At 38.1% G+C, this 19423-nt stretch overlaps 1 protein-coding gene across 3 annotated transcripts in view; it reads right to left on the bottom strand.

The window, feature by feature from the left end:
- The window catches only part of LOC126234481 (arylsulfatase G-like), a 113966-nt gene that overhangs the window by 59359 nt on the left and 35184 nt on the right, over window positions 1–19423 (bottom strand). For all 3 annotated transcript variants that reach the window (XM_049943172.1, XM_049943175.1, XM_049943173.1), the window contains 3 exons: window positions 12141–12328; window positions 8439–8582; window positions 6430–6589 (listed from right to left, as the gene is read on the bottom strand). In XM_049943172.1, coding sequence (XP_049799129.1) covers window positions 6430–6589; window positions 8439–8582; window positions 12141–12328 — 492 coding nt within the window. The remainder of the gene's footprint in view (window positions 1–6429; window positions 6590–8438; window positions 8583–12140; window positions 12329–19423) is intronic.

Raw genomic sequence — 19423 nt, 5'->3', positions numbered from 1 at the left:
TGATTGTGTGATAATTCTCAGACTGGTCAACTTTTGCAGTTTTTGGAATTGTGTGGATGGCATTTTTCTGAAAGTCAGACTCATACATTCTGCACACCAATGTGAATAGTCATTTTGTTTCCACTTCCTACAATAATTTTAGAAACTCTGATGGAATATTATTTATCCCTTTGGCCTTATTTGGTCTTAATTCTTCCAAAGCTCTTTTAAATTCTGATTCTAATACTAAATTCCCTATCTTTTTTATATTGACTCCTGTATCTTCTTCTACCACATCATCAGACAGATCTTCCTCCTCACAAAGGCCTTCAGTGTACTCTTTCTACCTATCTGCTCTCTGCTCTACACTTAACAGGAATTCACATGCACTCTTAGTGTTAACCACCATATCTTTTAATTTCACAAAAGGTTGTTTTGACTTTTTATATGCTAAGTCAGTCCTTCAGACCATAATTTCTTTTTCGATTTCTTCACATGTTTGTGCACATTTTCACCTTAGCTTCCCTGTACTTCCTATTTATTTCATTCGTAAGTGATTTGTATTTCTGTATTCTTGAATCTCATGGAACACCTTTGTACTTCTGTCTTTCATTGATCATTTGAAATATTTCTTCCACTACCTATTGTTTCCTTGCAGTTACCTACCTTTTACCTACATTTTTCTCTCTAAAATTTGTGATTACCCTTTTTTTCCTCTTTAACTGCCTACAGAGCTATTCATTATTGCAGTATCTATAGTCTCAGAGAACTTCCAACATATCTCTTCATTCCTTAGTATTTCTGTATCCCACTTCTTTGTTCATTGATTTTTCGTGACTAATCTCTTAAACTTCAGCCTACTTTTAATCATTACAAAATTGTGGTCTGAGTCCATATCTGTTCCTGAGTATGCCTTACAATCCAGTATATGATTTTGGAATCTCTATGTGACCATGTAATCTAACTGGAATCTTCCCGTATCTCCCAGCCTTTTCCAAGCATATCACCTCCTCTTGTAATTCTGATCTGAATATTCGGTATTACTGGCTGAAATTTATTGCAGAACTCAATTAGTCTTTCTCTTCTCTCATTTCTACTACCAAGCTTATACCCTCCTACAACCCTTGCATCTACTCCTTACCATACAACCACATTCCAATCCCCCATGACTGTTAGGTTCCATCTCCTTTTATGTACTGAATTTCCTGTTATAGCCTCATATACTTTCTCTGTCTCTTCGTTCTGCTTGCAGTGTCAGCATGTATACCTGAACTATAGTTGTTGGTGTTGACTTGCTGTTGATTCTGATAAGAACAACCATGTCACTGAACTGTTCATAGTAACTCTCTCTCTGGCCTACCTTCCTGTTCATAACAAATTGTACTCCCATTATAACTTTTTCTGCTGCTGTTGGTATTAATCAGTGCTCATCTAACCAGATATCCTTGTCTTCTTTACATTTCACATCACTGACCCCCACTAAACCCAGACCGTGCCTTTGCATTTCCCTTTTCAGACTTTCTACCTTCCCAACCACATTCAGACTTCTGACATTCCATGACCCAACTTGTAGAATGTTATCCTTTCATTGGCTATTTGACCTTTTCAAGGCCACCTCCCCCTTGGCAGTCCCCTCCCAGAGATCTGAATGGAGGACTAATCCAGAATCTTTTGCCAGTGAAGAGATGATCATTACTCTTTTTCAATTATAGGTCACATCTCCTGTGAATACACATTACATGTCTTCAATGCAGGGATTTCCAAGGCCTTCTGCATTCTCATGCTATTGATCATTGTTGAGTCTTCCACGTTTAGGGGCAGTTTCCCACCCCAAGGGCAAGAGAGTGCACTGACTCTCTTCCACTCTTCCACTCCTCCATACTCTTTGACAAGGCCATTGCCAGTATGAAACAGCTGCTGATTATTTTTATTTCAAATTTAAGCAGTGGCAGGCTTCAAACATGGGACTGAGAATATTTTGATTACTAGCCAAAGATGAGCGGATGACTATATCAGTACCTCTGTCTGCACCAAACCTAGCAACCACCAACACCACCTCCATTTCAATAGCTGCCAGCCATTTCATACCAGAAGGACCCTTCCATAAGACCTAACTACCCAAGGTTGTTGCATCTGTATTGACGACCAGTCCCTCTCCAAATATGCCAAGGGTTTTGCTTTGATATTCTACCTAACATCTTCCACAAAGGAGCAATTATCTCATAACTCAGTACCATCCAAGACTGTAGAAACAAAATCACATTTTCCATTACAGTGCCACTATCCTCCCTACTCTCCCCTGGACTATTCTTCTTCCCTTCAAAGCTTCACAATACCCCTATTCATCCCTATGGCACAGATGCTCCAAATCCCTTGGCTCATGTCTCATATCTCTGCAACAGACCTAAATGCAAGACCTGCCCCATACATCCTCCCACTACCACCTATGCCAGTCCTGTCATAGGCATTCCTATCCCATCAAAGGAAGTGCTACATGTCAAAGCAACAATGTGATCTACAAGCTAAGCTGCAACTACTGTGCTGCTTTCTGTGTGGGCATGACAACAAAGAAGCTGCCTTTCTACATGAATGGCCACTGCCAAACTGTGGCCAAAAAACAGCTGCACCACACCATTGCTGAAAATGCTCCCCAACACAATGCACATCACTCCTATTAGTGCTTCACAGCCTGTGCCATCTTTCATTCTCATAACCCCCATGGCCTCAACCTTCAGTAGTTCTTGTCCACCACTTATCTATCCGCTGTATTGGTCTCATTTCTGCACTAAATACTCTTCTATATCTACAACACATCTACTAGTCTATTCTCCTTCACTACTTCTCTCCTCTCCCCCCTCCCTGCCCCCCCCTCCCCCCACAGCACAGCTTCCCATCTCTGTGTCTAGCAGCCAATCCCATACCTACCTCTTCCCTTCATGCTCCCACAGGCAACACAACATCTTGCCACACCCCTACCCTGCTATCCCTCACCATTCCTGTCCCATGCCTCCTCCTTACCCCCCACCACACACTCCACCAGACTGCTGCTCATGTCAGACACAGTCACAGTTGCAGTCGCAGTTGCAGTCACAGTCTGCAGTCAGGACCCAACACCTGGAGACAGTGACCAAGTGTGCATATTTGAGTGAGTTCTTCTTGTGTGAATGTGTGTATGTTTCCTCTTTTGGAAGAAGGACTTATTTTCCTAAAGCATAAATGTTTAGCAACCTTATTCATTGTGCCTGTCTGTGATTCAATGCCTCATCTATGTGGTGAGTAGCAATCTATCTTTTCATATTGTTGTTATTCCATTTTGGGCTTCCCATTGTTTCATTTCTCATTTAGAACATATATGGATCAATGTACTATCAGGCTCCTGTAACTGCCACATGGTTGTCATTTTATATGAGTGATGCACAGAGGAGAATTATTTACTGCAGCATATTACACAATAGTTCCACATTCTCCCAATAGGCAGTCTTACTAGAAGATGTTCTAGATCACATAGTTGTTGCAAAAATTTCTGTGCATTTAGTCTGGTTCTTCCACACTGCTTCTTAATCAATTTTTTTAGTTCTATCTATTTCTCACTCTTGTTAGTGTAGTCATCAGTAGAAACCATCAGTGCATTCTAAAATGGTTACAGTATGCTGTTCCAGCTCATGTCCCTGCCAGCAGGCAGCTGGGTGCTCGTGGGAACAGGTGGTCACACAGCTGACACATGGGCAGTTAGGCTGCCAGGAGTGAACATAGACTACTGAGTGCACACAGGCACAGTTGGACAAGCAGTCTGTGCTTGCAGATAGTGCATGTACTACAACAGGATCACTTGGTTCATAGCTTATATTAGCCATGCCTGCCTGAGAGCATGCTGAGGGGTGCCCAGAGTGTCCATGCTTTATGGAGCAACACATTACTCAAATCAAGCCTTTCTTATACACAAGCATAACTGTAGTTGCCTCATTTTAAAATTACCATCCTGAAAACAACCATGATTGTGGAACAAGGTCCAGACCTAACTTATGTATACTGAGAAAAACCAAACAAAAAAGTCAAAACTCCATTTTCCTAGGACAAAAAATTTCATATGTACATGTGTTTCACAAAGTCTTGGTACTAAGGTACATACAACCAGGATGTGCCAGAAAATATCCATGATAGGTTCTTTTATTTGCGAGTTTTCAATGCCAAAAAAGAACAATGTTGTTTTTATGTCACCTGGTATGTGTGTATGCTTGAGATAACCTTGGCCATGTTTCTGTGCAAGCTCACTAGGTAGCATGGCTACGCTTAACAACACATGTTTGGGTTCTTGGCACATTAGTTACATGACACAATAGATGCTGATTGTGAGCAAAGAAATAACATTAAGTTCTGCATTAATTTTGAGGAAACACCTAGTGAAATGTGGACAATGATTAAGCAAGCATATGCAGGAAAGGCACATTTAAGAATTCATGTTACAAGTGGCACAAAAGGTTTTGTGAAGGCAAGGTTTCAGCAAAATATGATCCCACAGTGGGTCAGCCATCTACAGTACATAGCAACGAAAACGTGGAGCATGTTAGTCAGTTGCTGCATGAAGACCATCATGTAACTGTGCATGCAATATCAAATTAACTTAATTTGAATCATGATGTGTGTCATAACATTTTATGTGAAGATTTAGGGAAATGGAGACTTAATGCAAAACTTGTCCCTCACACACTAACATATGAACAGAAAGAGGAATGATGAAGAATTTCTGCTGAACTACTTGATAGAGCCAGACATGATCCCACATTTCTGTCAAAGATTATTGCTGGGGATGAAAGTTGGTGCTAGTGCTACGACACTCAAACAAAGCATCAAAGTGTTGAATGTCAGAGTCCTGGATCACCTACCTCAAAAGAAGTCAAATGAAAACATTTGAGATCAAAGACAATGTTGATCAAATTCTTGACAGTAAAGGATTAGTTCACCATGAGTACATTCCTCAATGTGAAACACTGAACCAAACTTTTTACACTGAAGTCTTCAAACGTTTGCAACAAGCAATTCGACGTTGCTGCCCTGATTTGTGGCATTCTCAGGACTGGTTCTTATTGCATGACAATGCAAGACCCCTTACTGCTTTATCTGTTACTGAGTATCTGGCCAGACATTCTGTTATGGCCATCCCAAATCCACCATATTCGCCTTGTGATTTTTTCCTTGTTTCGGCAAGTGAAAAGGCAACTGAAAGGAAAGCTTCATCAAGATATCACAGATGTCCAATGGGCTGTGACAGATGAGCTTATAAGCATCACAGTTGAAAATTTCCCTTCTTGCTTCCAAGACCTCCAGGAATGCTAGAAACTGTCTATAGATAGCCAAGGGGACTACTAGGATCTTTACTCGGTAAATGCAGTTTTCTATTTTTAAAAAGACTTGTCCTGGAACTTCTCTGACAAAGGGAGTAATTGCAAAGTTCTGAGACTGCTGAATAATTCATCATTGCATCTTTCCAAGACCTCAGTTTCTAGTTAACTGCTTTGTAACTCATAATCCACTTCAGCTGCAGAGGATATGTACTAAAGTGAAATTCAGCAACAAGTACATAAAATAATAATGAAAGCAAGTTTTCACTAGATAAAGGCAAGGATATTTGACTTTAGAATGTACTGCACCTCAGTGTCAGATTCATTGTCTTGTGGAAGTTTTGTCCAGAAACTGGTACACATCCAAACTGAAGTGCACTGGAGCATCATCATACTCATATATGACACATAAAGTGCAGCAAACTGATAGAGGCTTACCTTCCAGTGGAACTGCTGCAGGTATCCTGAAAAACAGTCACTCTCTGTGCAGAATGCTTGCTACTTATAGCCAATTGTTATTTGAACTACCATACACGAAATCCACATCACCTTCTTTTTGTTTTGAATAACACCTCCTGTTTCACACTCAGTCAGCTACTAGCCTACTCATGCCTATGTATAACTGCTCTGTACCACATGTTATTGATATAGCAAGACACATTTGTTTTATTCAACATGTGGAGTACTATAGCAGTATGAGCAACAAATACGTCACCATATTTCATTTTGGTGCAATGCTTGTATCTTACTATCAGCACATTGTATGACATACATTCATTGAAACATTTTTTCTTGTTTTCATCCTAGGGATCAATTATGGTGTTATACCTGACAGGATGATACTACAGCATCATCTTTGGCCAGAACCTAGTCACTGTGAGAACTCTAAAGTGATGCTCATAAACACATAATGATGATTCAGATGCCATGGATAGTCTGGGGACGGTAACAGCAAAATGTTACAATTACAGTCTAGATATTAATCTAACAGAACAGTCTGAAGTTCATCTATACAAGGTGATGCCTCAAAGTCAAGTAATCTCATAGCTCATTCATATATACCATTAAATAAGTATTTACAGAAGAAATAATGTGATTTGGAGAGTGTTACCTTTCTGACATAAATTCTTCTGCAAATTCGGCATACATTTCTGAGAGATGCCTTAACTGTGCAGGTTGCTGTATTATTGTTTTATTTACATACAAAGGAAGAGCCAATTCTTCATCACATGAAATGTGACAATCATTCTCCTTGTTGAAGACCATATTTTCTAAGTAAAAAATAAAACAACAAGTTGCTTATAAGTGTAGAAACAGATTTTCATGAGTCAAAACAAATTAATAAATAAAAGGAGACAATGCATTCATACCTCTCTCTCTTACCTTTTTAATGCAGATAATACATTAAATTACATATAACCAAATGGGTTTACAGGAACAGTTATTTGGAACACAACTGCTACCAGTACCATTTTCTTTCTCGGAATATGAGGTCTTTGACTGCATAGATCACGTTACTCTCTACAAAAAACTTGAGTCTTATGGCACTGATGCTTTTACACAAATTTCTTTTGAATCATACTTAACTGACAGAATGCAAAAAGTTGTGCTAAATACTTCTGACAAAGTTGAAAGGAGAAAATATTTTGGTTACTGGGTAGAAATGATGAAGGCGGTCATCAAGCAGAATGAGTACTTTTTCAGACAATAACAGAGTTACAATTATTCCATTGGAGAGGAGACAGTAGAAGAGTTTGATAATGATATTTTCAAAGAATTATTAAGTGGTTCCTTAAAAATGGACTCACCCTAAAATATGAGAAAACAGTTTTGTAGACAAATCTAGGTAAGTTGACAATGTAGCAATTGAATAGGACTCAGTAAACAGGGAAAAATACTCTATATTTTTAGGTGTACATACTGATAAAAATTTGAACTGGAAGAAGCGTAATATTGAGCTGCTCAAATAATTAATTTAATATTCTTGGTCTCAATATAATTGCTAGTGAGAGTAACAAATGAAGTGATGTCCATATCTACAACACTAGAGGAAAAAATGACCTTTTTTTCCATTGTTACAGCTGTCCGTGACTCAGAAAAGAGTTCAATATGCAGCAGGTTAAATGTTCGCTAATTTACCCAATAACATAAAATAAAAACATATGGCAAAGCAAGTTTTAAATTTAGCACAAATCATTTCTCCTGGACAACACCTTTTTATTAAAAAGACTGGTAGCAAGTAAGAACAAAAAGTAAGTTTGTAAGTGTAATTGTATGAGTGAGACTAAAAAGTAATTTGTTCCTTAATATTAACATAACAAGTATATTTATCCTGTAAACTGACTCATTTGACATCATTTTTGATAAAAGAATTATTAAGATGTTCTATGGAACACATAACTAACTACTAACTAATTAGGTAATTGATGGTTACAATGTCTGTGTTTATACAGTGTCTGTATCTATACATTACAATGCATGAATGCATATCTGAAGGAAAATATACTATTCTAATGATTACAGGTGTGGTAAATATGAGTATTATGAAATGGAATCGACATTGATATCATCTGTTTGCGACAGATGAAAATTTGTGTCAGACCAGGACTGAAACTTGGATTTCCTGCTTATCAAGCAGTCGCCTTAACCACTTCAGTCATCCGAGTGCATCTCCAGAACCAACCCAAATTTCCATATGTCACAGAGTCCATGACCCTTACACTTATACATTTCATGACTCCCACACAGGCAGAGACAAATATTTCACCATCATTTTAGCCTGTCGAGCCACGGATACATCATTGATGGTTACCACATCTGTGTTTATACAGTGTCAGTCCTTTAATTGTGTTGCACAGTGTTTAATATTTCAGACCCAGTACATATGCTAACATTGATTGCACCAGTTAGAAGCCAATGGTGTGTGTGTGTGTGTGTGTGTGTGAGAGAGAGAGAGAGAGAGAGAGAGAGAGAGAGAGAGAGAGACAGAGGGGGGGGGGGGGAGGGGGGGGAGGATGCAGGAACATAGGGAGGAAGGAACATATTGGATATCACAAGATACTAGACTATAAATGGTTAATGTTTTAAACATAGACTCAATAAACTTAACACTTCATTTACCATGGGGGCAGGGAGGACAGGCTGGTAAATTTGCCCCTGGTGGATCAGTACAGCCCATGTCAATACTGTATGGAATTCCTAGATAGGCCTGAAAACCTTTATCTATAGGATGGTGACCAGGTGATGTACCCAGATGCCATTTTCCTGGAAAATATTTTTTACTGAAGAGCTTTGCTACATTATTGACTACTTACAAACATGTGCATCACAAAAATTTATACTTATCGCATACCACAATGAAAAATGAAAGGCAATAACTGGTTAATACTTACCTTATGTGAAAATTATGTGGATTCAGAAGTCTATCTATTTTATACACTTCCTCTACTGCACTACCTAAGATTATCATTCTTTCAGAAAAACTTTGTACCAGAGTACACATCTTCACTCTAAGTCCTAGTCCTGGAGGTATAGTGTACATGACAATTCTTTTTATATTTTTTATGGTGTTTGTGTACATCACAGTTCAACTAAAACTTATTTTTGCTACAACAAAAACCATTAAGAACAATATTATGAAAGGGATAGATTGTTACTCACCATTTAGCAGAGATGTTGAGCTGCAGACAAGCACAACAAAAATACTCCTAAACAAGTAAGCTTTTGGCCAGAAGGCCTTTACTGAATCAGACAACATATACAAACACATTCATGCAAAAACAACTCACACACATGACCACCATCTCTGGTTGGCCTCGGCAGCCAGAGACAGTGGTCAAGTGTGTGTGTGGGTTGAGTTTGCATGAATGTGTGTTTGTGTATGTTGTCTAGTTCAGAAGAAGGCATTTTGGCTGAAAGCTTACTGTTTAGCAGTCTTTTTTGTCATGGCTGTCTGTGACTCAGAATCTCTGTTATATGGCGAGTGACAGTCTATCCTTTTCATAATACTGTCATTATTCCATCCTGGATTTTCCATTCTTGTTTAAAAATCATTAAGGAGTTAATTTATTGGGAAGGAGTGAAATAATTGCAAGTTTTTGAAAAGGCTTTTGCAAGATGTGCTGATATCTACTTTACACAATATTCCTACGCATGATTAGAGGTGCTTCTAGGGGAAAAACATGCTGAATTAAGTTTCTTGATCTGTTTATCTGTTTTGACTCCATTTTAAATCAATTCCTGACTGGATGTGTTTGAAAAGACTAGGAGTGACACAGATCTGTAATTAAAAGCAGTTTGCATATCTGTGGTTTTATAGATGTGTATTATTACAGCATATATAATTCTATTACTAAATATGACTTGATTAAAAGATTTATTACAAAGATAACTTATGGGTAATCACATCAAGTTAGCACAAGGTTTCAACAGTCTGCAAGAAACATTAGCACATCTTCTCTTTTTGTAAACATGTGTTACATCCATCCATCCATTCTAGTGCCCTATATCCAGACATTGTTGGATTGGGACTGGTACCATAGTTCTCCAACTTACAGACGAGCCATAACTCCTGTACATAGACTGTTATTACAAAGGGGTCACCACTCTCAAAGGCATCTTAAAGCTAATGTCAGCCCCCCACCCCCCACCCCCTTCCAGGCAAAATTCAATGTACTTCTTCTGTCTGAGTCTAGTGTACACCACATGGTCAAATGTAACATCATTTTCCAAAGTGTTTGCACATCATGCTGTTGAGATGGGACTTGAGAACCAACCTGGGATTTATCTACACTACTGGCCATTAAAATTGCTACACCATGAAAATGACGTGCTACAGATGTGAAATTTAACTGAGAGAAAGAAGATGCTGTGATATGCAAATGATTAGCTTTTCAGAGCATTCACACAAGGTTGGCGCCGGTAGCGACACCTAAAATGTACTGACATGAGGAAAGTTTCCAACTGATTTTTCGAACATAAACAGCAGTTGACCAGCATTGCCAGGTGAAATGTTGTTGTGATGCCTTGTTTAATGAGGAGAAATGCATACCATCACATTTCCGACTTTGATAAAGGTCAGATTGTAGCCTATCACGATTGCGGTTTATTGTATCACGACATTGCTGCTCACGTTGGTCGAGATCCAATGACTGTTAGCAGAATATGGAATCAGTGGGTTCAGGAGGGTAATACAGAACGCTCTGGTGGATCCCAATGGCCTCGTATCACTAGCAGTCAAGATGACAGGCATCTTATCCGCATGGCTGTAACGGATCATACAGCCACGTCTCGATCCCTGAGTGGGGACATTTGCAAAACAACAACCATTTGCACGAACAGTTCGACGACGTTTGCAGCAGCATGGACTATCAGCTTGGAGACCATGGCTGCGGTTACCCTTGATGCTGCATCACAGACAGGAGCGCCTGCGATGGTGTACTCAACGACGAACCTTGGTGCACGAATGGCAAAACGTCATTTTTTTCGGATGAATCCAGGTTCTGTTTACAGCATCATGATGGTCACATCCGTGTTTAGCGACATCGCGGTGAACGCACATTGGAAGCGTGTATTCATCATCACCATACTGGCGTATCATCCAGTGTGATAGTATGGGGTGCCATTGGTTACATGTCTTGGTCACCTCTAATTCACATTGACGGCACTTTGAACAGTGGACGTTACATTTCAGATGTGTTATGACCCATGGCTCTACCCTTCATTCAATCCCTGCGAAACCCTACATTCCAGTAGGATAATACATGACTGCATATTGCAGGTCCTGTACAGGCCTTTCTGGACACAGAAAATGTTCGACTGCTGCCCTGGCCAGCACATTTTCCAGATCTCTCACCAATTGAAAATGTCTGGTAAATGGTGGCCGAGCATCTGACTCATCACAATACGCCAGTCACTACTCTTGATGAACTGTGGTATCATGTTGAAGCTGCATGGGCAGCTGTACCTGTACACGTCATCCAAGCTGTGTTTGACTCAATGCCCAGGCGTATCAAGGCCGTTATTATGGCAAGAGGTGGTTGTTCTGGGTACTGATTTCTCAGGATTTATGCATCCAAATTGCATGAAAATGTAATTACATGTCAGTTCTAGTGTAATATATTTGTCCAATTAATACCCGTTTATCATCTGCATTTCTTCTTGCTGTAGCAATTTTAATGGCCATTAGCATACGTTGATGTGGAAAATCACTTAACAACTACATCCAGGCTGGACGGCACAATGGTTCCCATCATTAATCTGCAAGGCAGATATGATATTGGGCCAGCACACCTCCCCATGTCACAAAACTGGGCACTTAAATGCACTCAGATATCCAGGCAGTTATGTATTAAGATATCTTTTGCACCCTTGAGGAGCTCCTTATTTTGGGTCTGAGGAATAAAAAGTGTATCTGATCTAATCCAAAGGATGTTAAATATCCTGTTGACAATGACATAATTTTTTGATTCCCAGTTTTGATATTTTCCACAATTCATATAATGAACCAGTTATCTACAGAAAAATAACATGCTGAATTACATTGCTTATTGAAGAATGCTATGCTTAGATTCTTTTAAAATTTCTTTTAACTATATAACAAGCAGCCTCGAAAATATTGTTAAACAGTGAATCACTTGGAACTACCGAAGTTAGAAATGTAGGACATTTTAACATGATATGTCAAAAAAATTAAAACAATAATTATATTTGTGTTTAATAACATAAAATATACTGCAGTAAGCTAAACATGACAATAAAAGAAAGATAATGACTTGAGTAATAAGGAAAAACAGAGTGAAACTGTGGATCAATAATTCATACCAATCATAGCAGTCCTATATCCAGCATCCCTCAAGATTTCTGCCAATGTTGTCTCATTCTCAGGAATACCCCCAACAGCATCTTTAGCAAAGTTTTGCACAACTCCAGTCCTTAGTCCAAGTCGACCAGTGAGGAGTGCACTTCGAGATGGTGCACACACCGATGCACTAGCATGAAAATCTGTGAGCCTAAACAAATAAAATACTAAAAATCCATCTGTTCACCAAGAACAAAGTAAAGTTGATTTTTCTCCTCAAAATATGCACCCTAGGTCATTGCACTTTTTATATGTGAATTGGAAGCACTTGCCATAGTATATGGGTTCCAAAACTTTGAAGGAAAAATTTATAAATACATGTTTAGTGAAGAGAATGGTGATGCAAACCTGAAGTTAATGAAATTGTATTACAATTCTTATAATTTTCATTTATTCAGAAAGGCTTTTCTATTCAGAAGAAAGTCCTTAAGTACACAAGAAGAAATTACTCAATTATTTGCATGGAAGCTATGAGCATTATGGAATCAATAAAGTATTATCAAAAATACAGGAAACTGTAATATTTAATAATTTGTGGAGGAGGTTCAAGGAAATATTTGCTGGATGTGATAAATCCCAGTGCGTAAGTCCACTAATGCATTTTCGAAAGGTTTAATACATTCCATTCTAACCAATGCTCCAACAGAGTTAGTTGTAGTAGATATACTATGACCATTAACTACTTCTAATGGCCTGTGTAAATACATTATTATAGTAATGGCAACTTTTTCAGTACATATAAAGCTTTATCCAGTAAAAAGGGCCAACACAAAAGCCTTTGCAGAAAACTTAGAAACACAGTATTTTCATAAAGTGGGAGCAAAATCTCTATTATCAGACAAAGGCCACAATTCATTCTGAAAGATTTATGCAATATATGGGAAAATATAAAATTAAACATATAAATAATTCCAGTTACTTTCCTCAAGGGAATATATACAGCTTTAAGTGAAATATCTAAGGATGAAAAGATTATAGTCTCAAATGAGACGATGAAAATAAAAGCTAAGGAAGAGAAAAGAAGTCATGATAGTTGGGTGAAATCACACAGTTCTAAAGTAGAAGATTTGGTTTAGTCAAAACCAAAGAAAAATCCAGAAATGTGAATGAAGAGATACATAAATTCCTACATGTGTACCATGGCTCATTTAAAATGATAAGAGCTACTGATGACAGTGCATATGAACTAAGATATCCTATATCTAATAAAATACAAGACCTGAAAAATATAACTGATTTGAAACCTTACATATCTTCAGTAACATGTCTGAAAGTACAACAATATGAGCTGAAACCATCTGAAACTGGGAGCCATTCATCTGGTGAATACAACTGAAAACACTGTTGAATGTAAATAAAATGATCAAGTAGGGAGTTCACCATTCTTCAGTGAACACACTAAATGGCAAGCAGTGCTTTCCACAACTTAATTAATCCATTCTGCCCTTCCTGGTTCATTCATATCAATCTCATTTGTATCCAAGATTCTGTACCAACATGTATTTCTGTCCTAACCAGGGTATTACCCATTCTACAGTTTCCAGTGTTCCAAAACTATGGTTATTAACTCTGATCCAACGTGATTCTCTCATTAGGATCCAAAAGTTACACTTCACTATTTTCCTTCCTTGCCTGCCTGAAGCAATTTAAATGATTATAGCTTCTAAAACATCCAGTCCTATTTATATAATATTTTATTCATAGTTTATCTTGATTACATAATAATGTCTGCATATGTTAAGAAATACACTGTTCCAATATTATAGTGAAAAATACCTTGTTATTTTTTGGTTCAGTATTAATGAATATTTTGTGAAAACATAACAAATCTTTTTCAGCTTAATATTACATAGCTGAGCTATTTCAAACACATTCAGTGACATTTGTTATCAATTTGTAAGAATATTGCTGAAGTAGTAAGTTCAGTGGTCTATGTATAAGAAAGTGCATTTTCAGTAAAAGTATATCACTGTGTAGCCCTTCAGCCCACAGTAAAGAAAGTTGAAATAAAATAAGCAATTTTCTCCACAGTAATGTTTATTGAGAACAATGTTTGTCTTGGGGTAGCCCTTCAGCTTGAGAAATGATAACTGTGTTGTTTAAAATGAAGTAATTAATTGGTATTTTGTCTGTCCTATCATGGGAAGCGAAGCTTTTTTTAATATCATTGTTGTCTGTGCCACGAAGAGTCATTCTTCAGAGTAATTTTTGTAAGAAGGACAAGGAATGTATTTGATGTTTAATTAATGAAGTAGTGATGCAGTAATTAAGTGACAAAACATATGAGGTATATGTAATGATAAGGTCAATTAACCCAACAACAGCTGTGAGAGAGGTGTGCTAATCTCATGTCCCTCCACACTACACCCGATGTCACATTTGGCAGAGGATGACATGACTGTCAGTCAGTCCTGGATGGCCCATCTAGGGCCAGAATGCAGAACTTTACTTTTTTACATGTAATGATGAAGTTAATCAGCTAATAATGGTGACTATAACAAAAAATTAGGTAGTAAAGTGAAGGCTGAGGAAGTTGCTGGGGACCCTGTTGTTCTGTTAGTTTATTTTTATGGATGCACTCCTTCCGTTGACAGGTTTATAAGAAAAGAATTGAATGACATTATGGACAGAATGTTCCAAAATGAACTTTCCAACTTTCATCAGCTATACAATGTGTGTCACTAACTACTGCCACCAAGAATAACTCTGAAAGTATGATAGGAGCTGAGAAGTTTGGGGGACAAAAGTTGCATGGGACAACAAGGGCCATAATATGATGTTGATTTTCTGTTGCTAGGTGGGGTCTCTTCAGTGATATGAAGGTCAACTTTTTTTTAATGGTATACTACAGTTTGGTACTTATTTTCTGATAGCAACTATCGAGACGAATCCAATGATGTGTAACAGTAAGATCTTTGAAGGTCGACGAAGGTCACAAAGGTGGCACAGATGTCCATTTACAGAAGGTGTTCAAAGTGATGACCATTGGTATCAATACAATGCTGCAATCTTCTTATCATGGATTGAGTGGTATTCCTTATCACATCGGCACTTATCAGAGCACTTGCTCTGACAATTCTCTCTTGCATATCTTCAGATGTAGTTGGAATGTGTTTATAAACAATGCCTTTTATGAATCCCCAAAAGAAAATAATCCAGAGGCATCAAGTCTGGCAAACAAGCTGACCATGACACATCTTCTCCATGTCCAATTCAATGATTTGGGAATTGTCTCTGCAACTCATTTCTAGCCATCAGCAAAAAATGTGCCAGACACCCATTGTGTTGACACCACATTCTGTTACTTGTTCCTAAAGGTATTTCTTCCAATAACACACCTTATGTTTCTTGCAGAAATGTGCTGTACTTCCTACCATTAAGATTCTCTTTGATGAAATAGGGGCCTATGATTCTGTCCTCCAGAATCCCACACCATACATTCACCGACCATGGTTTTTCGTGTGCAACTTGCCGCAGTCAAAATGGATTTTCAGTTGCCCAATAATGCATGTTATGAAAATTAAAATTTCCATGGTTCATGAATGTAGCCTCATCAGTAAATAAAATCAAATGAATAAATGTGTCATCCCTCTGAATGTGAAGTTTAGCCCATCGGCAGAATTCAATGTGATGCATACAATCCATACCAGTTAATTCTTGGTGGAGACTGATATGGTAAGGATGATATTTATGGCAATGCAGAACCTGAACAATACTACTCTGGCTCATGCCAGATTCCCTTGTGATTTGACGTGAACTAACACAAGGATCTCGAACCACAGTGGCAAGACTATCAATTTCTGTTTCCTTGTTAGTAACTTTTCTTTACTGGACATGTTTCTGATAAGTTAAAGATCCAGCTGTTCTCAATTTGTCATACACATATTTAAATGTATGATGTTTAGGGTGAGTACGTTGAGGATATCTTTCAGTGTATAAGTCTCTAGCTCTCACTGAATTTCGTTGGCATTCTCCGTAAATGAGAAGCATATCGACTTGTTCTTCGAAGGAATAGATCATTCATATTCACTTGATTCAACAATACTACTCTTACTGTTCCTAATAGTGTTGTATTTTGAAACCGTCAAATGGTGTTTACATGTCAATGGCACATTAGATGGATACACTGTATTTGGCGAATATTTACTATTTGCACGATATAAGAGAGAGAATTGTCAGAGCACATGCTTTGATAAGTGCCAATGTGATAAGGAATACCACTCAATCCAAGGTAAGAAGATTACAGCACTGCATTGATACCAATGGTCTTCACTTCAAACACATTCTGTAAATGGACATTCATGCCACCTTTTTGACCTTCGTGACCTTCAAAGACCTTACTGTTACACATCATTGGATTCATCTCGATAGCTGCTATCAGAAAATAAGTACCAAACTATAGCATCCCATTTAAAAAAACAAAATTGACCTTCATATCCCTGACATGACCTCACCTAGCAACAAAAAACCAATGTCATATTATGGCCCATGTTATCCCATGTAGCATTTTTCCCACAAACATTTCAGCTACTATCGTACTTTCAGAGATATTCTAGGTGGCAATAGTTAGTGACTCACCCTGTATGTCATAAATGGGGATAGGTAGAAAGGTAAAGCTCACAGCATAATGTCCACACAGACACCTCAAGTTTCTGTAGCACTTTAACAGAGTTCAATCTACACCCCATTTGTAGCGTGCAGGGCAGGTAAGCATTATTCCAGTTCCTCCCATGTCCGGCCTATCATGTCCTTATTAACATGTGCAGTTGCTGCTCTGATGAGAACTTGCAGTTTTTGCAAGACTCTTACAGGCGACTGGTAGACAGCATCCTTCACGAAGTGCCAAACTGGTGCCACATTGGCATCACTCATGCTTGAACATCCATAACTCGCCCTCTTCGTGACACTTTCAGACACATAATATAGATGGCTGCAAATTTTATTTTCAGGGTACTGTTGCATTTACCTCCTCTGTGCTGTAAATTAGCCATTTATGTTTCTGTGTTAGTGAACTTAATTAGTAAGCTTCTATGAAAAATTTGTTAGTGATTAATCTGCTGAAAAATACAATACATGTGCAAAAATCTGAGAGAAATAAATACTGCAGTTTTTGAACAATTAAAAATTGAAAAAGTTAAGTAATTTGCTTTGGTTTAAAGGTCATTTGGACCTTGAGGATAGCTTCCATCCTCTTAATTTATTTGAGAGTCTAATATACAGAATTTTGCTGTATATATGTTCTAAGTGTTTTAAATAGAATATACATTTTACAGGTTTCATAAAAATATTTTAGCTTACTAATGTAAAGTAATTTTGTTATTTCTGGTATGGACTGGGTGGTTACAATTAAACTACCACACAGGTACACAGTGTGTCAACCAAACAGTACATCTGACTTCTATATTTTCATTATTATCTACCATACAGTTAAACAAAAATCCTACTTGAATAACTGAGAAACAACTCTAATAAATTTGAAATATACGTTATTATACACTTAGTTGACAAAAGTCTTGGGATACATCCTAATGTCAGGTCAGACCTCCTTTTGGCAGCATAGAGTGGCCACTCAACTTGCCATGGACTCAACAAGTAGTTGGAAGTCCACTACAGAAATATTGAGCCATGCTGCCTCTATGGCTGTCCATAATTGTGAAGGTGTTGCCAGTGCACGATTTTGTGCACCAACTAATCTCTCAATTATGTCCCACAAATTTTCGATTTGATTCATGTCAGGTGATATCAGTGGCCAAATCATTTGCTCAAATTGTCCAAAAAGTTCTTCAAGCCAGTTGCAAACAATTGTGGTGTGGTGACATGGCCCACTGTCATCCATAAAAATTCCATTGTTTTTTCGGAACATGAAGTCCATGAATAGCTCGAAATAGTCTCCAAGTAGCTGAACATAACCAGGACCCAGTCCATTGTGTGTAAAAGCAGCTCACACCATTATGGAGCCACCACCAGCTCGCATAGTGCCTTGTTGACAACTTGGGTCCATGGCTTCATTGAATATGTGCCTCATTTGAACCCTACCATGGACTCTCACCAACTGAAATCAGGACTCATCTGACCAGGCAACTGTTTTTCAGTCATCTAGGGTCTAACCAGTATGGTCATGAGCCCAGGAGAGGCACTGCAGGTGATATTGTGCTGTTAGCAAAGACCCATTAACACCAAATTTCATCCCACTGCTTTAATGGATATGTTTGGCATACATCTCACTTTGATTACTGCAGTTATTTCAAGCTGTGTTGCTTGTCTGTTAGCAATGACAACTTTACACAAACACTGATGCTCTCAGTCATTATGTGAAAGCTGTCGGCCACTGTGTTATCCATGGCGAAAGGTAATGCCTGAAATTTGGTATTCTCATCTCACTCTAGACACTGTGGATCTTGAAATATTGAATTCCCTAACAATTCCCAAAATGGAATATTCCATTCCTCTAGTTATAGTCACCATTCCGCATTCAGAGTGTTAATTCTCGTTGTGCGGCCATAATCAACATCGGCTAGCTTTTCACATGAACCACCTGAGTACAAATGATGCACTGTTCTTTTATATCTTGTGTACATGATACTACCTCCATTTGTACATATGCACATCACTATCCCATGACATTTGTCACCTCAGTGTAAAGGAGAATGTAATTACTGAGTTCATTAATATTACATATTCCTGTTTTTATATAGCTCTACCACACAAAAGTCAGCATTCCAAACTTAGCTATCACTTGGGTAGCATGGTGGAATCTGCATTAACATCACTGCGACTAACTATCACCTAGCTTACATCTCTATGTTGGCTTGTGTAGTTGCCAAGCAGGAAGCATTTTGTAAGTGTATCAGTGACAAAGTTTGTACCCAGTAATTATTTCAGTGACATCTATGTGATAAAAGAATGTGATTGGGAATCCTTCCGACAGCAATTATGTGCAAAAATAACAGTGCCCAGATATAACTTGAGTCATATTTCAGTGCAAAGGTTTGATAATACAGAAAGTCCAAACTGTAAAAAGGAGTTCAGCTTTCGCCTGACTTCAGTATGGGACTCTTAATTGGTCACATTGCCACTGTGTAGACCTTATTATGGGCAGTAGCTAACTTGGTGTACTAATATTCACTTGAAAGAAATTGGGATGATCAGAACATATTCTGCCTGTCAAACAGTTATTAATATAAATCTCAAACAATGGAAAATCTGGGATGGAATGTAACAGTATTATGAAATTGTGGCTACAGTT

This window comes from Schistocerca nitens, chromosome 2, assembly GCF_023898315.1.
Source record: "Schistocerca nitens isolate TAMUIC-IGC-003100 chromosome 2, iqSchNite1.1, whole genome shotgun sequence".
Lineage (NCBI taxonomy): Eukaryota > Metazoa > Arthropoda > Insecta > Orthoptera > Acrididae > Schistocerca > Schistocerca nitens.
Note: the sequence above shows the minus strand (reverse complement) of the source record. Positions and strands in the feature narration are given on the sequence as shown.